The sequence below is a fragment of the Adelges cooleyi genome, unplaced genomic scaffold (genome assembly GCF_023614345.1).
Source record: "Adelges cooleyi isolate 19-005CV unplaced genomic scaffold, UGA_ACOO_1.1 ACOO_flye_CR_arks_rails_tigmint_CR_PRNA_248, whole genome shotgun sequence".
NCBI lineage: Eukaryota > Metazoa > Arthropoda > Insecta > Hemiptera > Adelgidae > Adelges > Adelges cooleyi.
Window position 1 is genome coordinate 1,010,644 of NW_026095913.1, and position 8,384 is coordinate 1,019,027.

Consider the following 8,384-nt stretch of genomic DNA (forward strand, 5'->3'; position numbering starts at 1 on the left):
TAAGTGCTTTAGAAATATTTCGTTGTTGTTTACTAAATTAGTTTGGTAAATTGAACATATTGTATGTACGTAATAATAATTATTAATGTTTTATTCTTACATATATTCTAGCTCTATTTATTTTTTCAGGGTCAATTTAGTGTTAGGCTAGACAATTGAACTAGTTTAACAAAGATTTTATAACTTTGCGTTAAATGTATACTAGGAATAAAAGTTTTTTTTTAAATTACATAGTTTGTTTATTTAGTTGCTGTGTAATAGTTTTGTGTTTTATTTTTTACACTATTGACATAGTCTGGATATTGGCTTTATAGTACATACCAATGACACCAAACATTTCAATAAATAATAGAAATCCAAAAAGTAATTTATTCCCGCGTATAAATTAAAAATGAGTCCCCTAAAAAAAAATTAAATATTTTTTGGCCTACATATCTTCTACAAAATATTGAGTTATTAGCCCATTAACTGTTTACATACAAATATATTTTCAATAAATAATTGCAGGTAAAGTAGTTTCCATTCAGATTAGAGGAAACGTTCGGCGAGTTATTATAGTACTAAATTGTATAAAAATATGATTTTCCATTGGTTATTTATTATCGTATTAATAGGAGTTGCACAGGTAAGACTACGATAATTTCATTTGTATAATTTGTAATTTTTTTTATTTTTTCATATTACAGTTAATTAATATATTTTTTTTTTTTATAATCGAAAAAGGGTCTTTTTTGAAACAAATGCAAACACTTTGATTTAACTATTAAATAAACAAGTCGGTCGTTCTAGTTTTGAAACTTTTTATTCGCAATATGATGTTTAACAAAAAAAAAAACGTTAAATCCGATTTCAGTAGTTGAAAACTTCACAAACAAAGTAAAATACATTTGCCTGACTTTCGATCGAAACCAAAAATAAACTTAACCTACTTAGGAGAATACGACCACTCCGCGATGTTACGGTTAACTTTGACTTAACGAGCATTGGCTTAATCAACTTTAAAGTTATCAAGGTGTACACGGTTAATTTGGTGTGCGCTTGATTTATTTGTAAAAGTAATGAACGAACAAGCACGTTTTGTTTAATAAGTTAAGTTTTTCAATAGCATGGAAACGTACTTTCTCTGTAAGCAAAAAATCAAAATTATAGCAGATTGTCAGAATTTTCACTAAAACATAATTTTACATATAATATGTACATTAGGGTGGTCCTTAAATTGTACATGGCGTTAGATGGCCGTCATTCGGCTCCGAATACTGGAGAAATATTTCTCTAATTTTTTCAGATTTTTATTTCAATCTCTTGATCTCTCCGTTTGCACATCAAATGTATACTGTCACTCGGCAGGGCCCGGCAAGGCGCGCAGCAACCGAGCCCGGCCGGGAGTAAAGTACTTAAAATTTTATAAAAAAAAAAAAATAATTAGATATATTTTAATTGTTTTGTTTTAATACGTATCTAATTCGGTAAACAAAATAGGTACCTATTTTTTAACTCATTAATTTAAAATTTAATTTGTATTGGAGTTTTTACTTACCTTGTTAAAAAAACGTATTTAGTTAATATTAATGTATAAAGATAATTTTTTCATCTTAATTGGTCTTTGATAATGGAATAATTATAATTTTTTTTAAATAGAAAACAAAACACTATCCTATACTATTATATATATATATATACATGAATTAGCAATCCTCTTTAGATTAATACGGAAGGCGAGTGATTATAGTCCATGTATAAAATAATGCACCGCTAAAGTTTATTTAACTATTAAATAATTGTTTTAACTTTGTTAACGAAGCAACAACGATTTCGATTTACCCAGTTTATTAACCTACACACTCCTTAAAGGACAATTTTTGATTCATGCCAAAATAATAATAATAATTACACATGATTTTCCATAGTTAAAAATATACCATTTTAATTGTTTTAAAATGACCCAAATAAGAAATTTTGATTTTCGTAGATTAGTTTGATTTTGAAAAAGGTTGAAACACGAGTGCCAAGATTATGTGTGGAGTAACCGAAGATTTTAGGGTTAGAGTAGGCGTGCGCCAAAGTTCTGCTTTGATCTTTTACCTGTTTTCTTTTGTACTGAATGAAGTTACGAAGGAGATACCATAGTGTAGGAAGTTTACAGATATTGAAGTTTTGTAGGTGAAATTTTGGAAGAAATTAGCAATAGGTTTGAAAAGTGAGGAATAGCATTTAAATGAAAGAAACGAAGGATAAGTAAAACTGAAAACGAATATATAGAGTATGGGTTTGGAGGAAAGAATGATAATAATGTGGTCATATAGTTGGCGAGGTTGGGAGTTTTAGGTATTTATAATATTTTGTACAAAATAACCGTATATTTTGATAAGAACGTAAACAATATAATTAAGTGTGGTTGGGTTAGGAGAGAAGAGTTAGGTATTTTATGTGACAAGAGAGTTCCAATGAGACGTATAGGTAAGTTCTACAAGACTGTGGTGAGACCGACTATATTGTATGGATCGGTGTGTTGGTGGAGATGAGAATACTTAGGTAAATGAGTGGAGTGTCAAGAAAAGATAGGATAAGGAACGAATACGTAAGATGTAGCAAAGGCGTGGCTTCAATAGTGGACGAAATGAGAGAAAAATAGATTGCAATGGTTTGATCATGCCATGAGTAGAAATAAATCGTAAGCAGTATAATGGACAATGTAAATAAATGCAGGATGAAATAGGGGAAAAGGAAAAGTGAAAAAAGGTGGTCTGATGCGATTGAGCATGATATGAAGACTGCTGGTGTATGCGAATATGACGTGGAAGGTCATGTTGAGTGAAGGTTTAAGACAAGGGTGGCCCAAATAAGGCAAAGGTGATGAAGAGGAGTCTGGATTTAAATTCTGAGCCAAGATTCTAGTTTATATTTATACCTTGCCACTAGGCTTTGAATGAAACCACGATGGCGAGTAGGAAGTTAGTACTTTATGGAAACGTTGGCTTATGTTGGTGTACCGTATGTTTTAGTGTGACAATGACGTATCCGACTTGGAAGCATTTGAACCGGAACAGTACGAGGGCTATGGTTGTCATTGTCCCGTGGAAGCAATCATGTATTACTCCGTTTCGGTTCGCACGGCTTACACGGCGTCAGTGTTATCGTTGAAGTCATCAGGTATTGACATAAAGAGTGGATTTGCGGAACTCGATGACGATTCATCCGATTGGCTGACGAATATCATAAACACCATCAAAGAAGCATATCAGGAGTTCAAAGCAGTCATACATAGGTTGCTGCAAGACCTGCAGTCAGAAATTGATGAGCTAAACAGCGCTGTGTTGTATATGGCTTCCAAGTTCTACAAGAGTGACGTAGTCGTCGTCAAGACCGAAACGTTGGTGGGTGAAGCCAGGGACGTGGCGGAAGCGGAATCGCGACTGACGGCCAGGAAGTTGGAATCGGCATACGCTAATTTTAAAACCACCATAGACGAGCTAAGAACAGAGTTCCAAGGCAAATGTGACTCGATACCAGCCGAATACGGCACGGACGAATACTACGATGCCGTCATGGTGCTGTATGTAGACGCCAAAAAGAGATTAATGCAAATTAATGATCTGTACGGAGCGTTAAGAGATGCTTTTTTACTGGGCGCCAAAATAAACAAATGCTCCGGAACCTCTACCACTGATCAGTCTTTGTTGGTAAGTCATCATTGATTTTTTTATCGTGAATATGTTTTATGGCTGGTCTTCGGTTCAACATGTCCATAACACTTTTCAGTAAGATTAAAATTTATCCTATTGTTGACCTATAATGTTTTAACCGATGTGCCTCCTATCACCCATTCTTGTCTTTTATCACTTATCCTTATTATAAGCCACATAATACCACACTATAAACACAGAATAACTCGAACAGTTAGTCAATGAGAACTTTAAATTAGTAAAATTGTTGAGCAAATCAGTGTAGCTAGAAATCAACCATAATTCAAATTTCTTCTTTACTGCCAAAATGGATTTCACACATTTACTAGTTAGGAAATTTTATCTTAATGAGTGTGACACATTTTATTAACCATAGCCTGCTATCCATATCAATGTTCAAATAAGATTATGAGTAAGTAGGTGCAATTAAACATAATCATGATTCATAATACACATGTATGTTTTTCTTTGAAAAGGAAGATATTTTTTCCATTCTCTGTTTCTATTTTTTTGGTTATTATTTCGTTGTATTCGAATTAACATCTAACTAGTTTGTTGTTAACTTAACTCATGCTCATACCCGGTGTAACATTAAAAATATTATATGACCTGATTTTTATATACTCTTGTAAGCACAAGTTTATGACGAGTTCTAATTATTTATCAAATCTTTAATAAAATAAGCATGCTTGATTTTACTGACTGTGGCACAGCAAACTCTACCACTATGAAACTATTTTGGTTATACAAATTCCTTTATAATATAATAATGTATGGACGTTTATTAATTTCAGGGAATTTATGATGTAGACGATTTAGCAGAATACTTGAAAGTTACTGATAAATGCCCAGTGACATTGCTTAAGGCAACTGTTACTTACATGTACGAACTATACGAATTAGCTTTAACACATTTATACCTTTCGGGTACTGATAAATCAGAAGAGGAATTGGCTCTTAAAATTTTTATTTGGGAACAAATGAACTTAGTCAAGACTACCACTGATCTTATGTACCAGGAACTGGATTGTTATATTACGTATACAAAAGATAAAGCGATAGAGACGTTTGGGGAAAATTCTGATGAGTACAATCAAGTAATGAGCAAATTGTTTGTTTCAGTTAGCACTAGCCTTATTACAATCATAAAATGTACACGTGTAAATTACGAAAGAGCCATCAATTACAGCCCTGATGGAAGCATGATGTCATCAAGTCAAAACGTAGTAACGAAAAATATCGATTTGCTCTATGATGGAAATTTGGTGTCGAATCCTCGTCTAACGACGTACGACTACCGTTCATTAACTATGACGGGAAAAAATAATGGAAACAACGGATTGGTTTCGGGTAGCGGCGTTAATAAAGATGGACAAAGTACAACACCATCTAGTATTAATGGGGGCTATTCCCAAACTGACGGGACGCAGCCAAAAACTGTAGGAAATACACAAGTAGACAGTAGTTTACAACCATTGATGATAAACAAATGTATACTGCAGTCCGTCGTGCAATTATTAAGTAATATGAATACACAAATAGACACAACTGTACCCAGCGGAGAAAATGATATAGAAGCTTGGATCTTTAATCAGATTACCTTAAGAGAATTCTACAGTTCTGTTATAATAATAAAACAGACAGCTACCATGAATAAAATATACATTGGTAGTTCTGAGGTTTACTTGTACATCAAATTCCAAAGCTTCGATTCCCAAGGCTATACAGACAGTTTGCAACCGTATACGAATGACATACTGGCATCATTAGAAACAACCATATCATACATGAACCAACCGATGAGTAAAGTTGACGATCAGATAAATCTACAGAGTATCAACGCTGGTACTCCGTCCACTCCGTATAACCCGGGTCAAATTACCATGAGCAAGTCAAGAAGCCTACAAAATACAGATTCTTATGTGTCTGGGAGACCAGAGGACAATGGCAACAGTGGTAACTACAACAATAACGACGATCAACTGAAATCCCAGGCCACCAAAAACATGCCGGAAAAAGATGATTACAGTGATAATTCCGGCCAAAACACTAATGGCGGTCAACTGGGATCCACGACCACGCAGAACATGCCGGGAAATTATGATAGTCGCCGTAATAACAATAATCCGGGTACATCGAGATCGAACTATTCTAGCAGCAAATCGTATACCATCAAGTCTACGGAATCGATTACACAGACGATCGAGTCTTTTGCGACTTCGTTCTCCCACAAATACTCGACGCTGTCGACCAAACTGTCATCGGACACGGACCAGACGGGGTTCAAAACGGCCGTCGTGAAATCGCTGGATATAAGCAAAGATATGTTCGAGTACAACACTAAGTATCTGCAGAACACTTGTGGAAAATGGACGAGTTACATCGACCAGACCGTGTCGGCCAACTCGCCGGACTACTGGAGCGCCATTAACAATTTATACGTTGACATGGAGGAGAGAGAAGGCGTGTTGATGTCTTTCAGCGAGATCCCGTTGAAACGCGCCATGGCCTACTCGACCGGAATCAACGAGTACGTCCAAATCGTACAGACGGTGACCTACGAGAGCTACGTGAAAGAATTCTACGGGTTTTTCCAATCAGAGATCCCGAATACCGATGACGACGACGATGACGACAGTGACGATGCCGATAACTACCTTGCGAACAGCGCGACGAAATTCACTCAGATCTTCACGGTGACCCGAGACTCCTTGTCTCAACTGCCTGCGGACGACGGTTCCAAGGAGCTGCTCTTGTGGCAGCTAGAACAAATTTTCGCCATGTTCAACGAAAACGTGACCAACTTGAAACGACAAGTGACCGAATTGAAGGCCATCCTTGGCGATAGTCCGTCCAGCCTGAGGGCGCTGTACGTGGAAATCAAACAGCGCACGGAAACGCTGATCGCCGCCGTTTCCGGTTCGTTAATCAAATCGTACAGCTATTGCAAGAGCACCACCGACTTTTCCGTTTTTGAATCTGAGACCACGCTCATCATAAGCGAGTCGTCGTTTACCAGTAGCTACTCGTCGTCTACCAGCTACTCATCATCTACCAGCTACTCGTCGTCCACCAGTTACTCGTCGTCGACAGCGGTATCCCAGGAAACCGAAGAATCGGTCCAGGCCACAGGGCAAGTCCAGATCACCGAGCAGAGTGTCACAGAAACGACGATTTCAACTTGAGTCATTACACTGTATGTTGACGGACGAATCACTAAAAAAAAAAAATACATTCGATAAAATACAAATAAAAAAAACAAACCAGACTTCCAATTAGGTCATAAAAATTAAACAAATAACATTATATTCGTTACGCCGTAGGTACACTTGAATAATAATTGAAGAAAAAAAAACATTCGAAATCAATTCGGCACAAACAAATGGTTATTGCATAATGATAATTATTTTTAATGTGTAATTTTGTTAACAAATGTTTTTAGACTTGAAGTTAAATAAAAATTCACCCGTTTCAAAAGAGCTATGTATTTTATTTGAATAAACATTAAAATCGTTGTACGTCATTTACATTTTTTTTTTTTTTTACATTTTTACATTAATTATACAGAGTTAAGGATAAGATACTCATTTTCTCCTAAAATGATTACAATTTTGTAAAAATAACACTACACTCAACTATTTTTTCTGTCTTAAATTTTCAACGTTAATAACTTGAAAAGTAACTACCTAAAACTGGTTATCGACAATTAATAATTGTCAACAAAATATTGTTAATCTAAAAGTTTAATTAAATATACACGTTTGTTTTAATTTAAAAGGTTAAAAGGGCTCTGGAAAAAATAAAGGGGATTTGAAGTATTTCCAAAAAGAAAAAAATACAAGATAGCAATTATTTTAAAAGAAAACGAATGCTTTGTCGCAAATAAATAACCCTGATTTGGACATTGTTGGGAAAGGTTATGTTTTGATTTTAAAAATCCCGTATTAAGGTTTGAGGGAATCAAACAACATTGATTAATAGTATTACACCAGATAAAAATATAAGTTTTCTTTTGTTGTAATATTATAGTTATAGCCAATGCATATTGTAACAATTGAAGTATAAAATCTAGACGGTATCTATAAGTTATACTAATAATAATAGTAATTTTGAAAATTTAGATATTAGAAATAGTAACTACTAACCTATTGTTTGACAAATTTAAACACTATTTTTAAGAGGTATCTTCTGGTGTTTCTAGCTAGAGAAAAAATAATTAGTCAAACTTTTTTTGTGGTTATGTTGAAATCGAATTACAGAATGAAACCAAAGTGCTTTTTCTTAACAAACTAGCTACTACTGGGGACGTGTTTTGTAAAGTAAGTACTTAAATAAGGATTAACGGGATTAATGGGATTTTTGGGTTATTTAATATTTATATGGTTATAATATAAGGCACGAACCAAAATTATGTTTTTAAAGGGTTTTACTAATGTTTACCCAAATTACTAGGCCACCAGTTCTGTGTACTTAAGTATAATATTTTGTTTTTTAACTTTGACGCAACAACCACAATTATTTTTTCATACAGTATATTTTAGTAAATAATCAACGAGTTTATTTCAATATGTTGTGTAGTTATCATATTACAGTGACTTAAAAGTTTAAAAAATAAATTATTGTTATATTAAAAAAGTAAACAAATATTTTGTCATCTAAAATAAACAAAAATTGATGGCTTTATGTGTAGTAAGACATGAT

At 34.2% G+C, this 8,384-nt stretch overlaps 1 protein-coding gene across 1 annotated transcript; it reads left to right on the plus strand.

The window, feature by feature from the left end:
• Nucleotides 1-533: 533 nt before the first annotated feature.
• On the plus strand, nucleotides 534-7,161 carry LOC126837289 (uncharacterized). The gene is made up of 3 exons (XM_050571136.1): nucleotides 534-625; nucleotides 3,003-3,680; nucleotides 4,478-7,161. The coding sequence occupies exons 1-3, from the start codon at nucleotides 578-580 to the stop codon at nucleotides 6,866-6,868; spliced, it is 3,117 nt and encodes a 1,038-aa protein (XP_050427093.1). The 5' UTR covers nucleotides 534-577; the 3' UTR covers nucleotides 6,869-7,161.
• The last annotated feature ends 1,223 nt before the right edge of the window (nucleotides 7,162-8,384 follow it).

Bases quoted from the DNA above. Each gene is read 5' to 3' on its own strand.
- LOC126837289 (XM_050571136.1), top strand. From the start codon at position 578: ATGATTTTCCATTGGTTATTTATTATCGTATTAATAGGAGTTGCACAG. The intron at 626-3,002 runs GTAAGACTACGA...CGTATGTTTTAG, and splicing joins TATTAATAGGAGTTGCACAG to TGTGACAATGACGTATCCGA. The intron at 3,681-4,477 runs GTAAGTCATCAT...TATTAATTTCAG, and splicing joins CCACTGATCAGTCTTTGTTG to GGAATTTATGATGTAGACGA.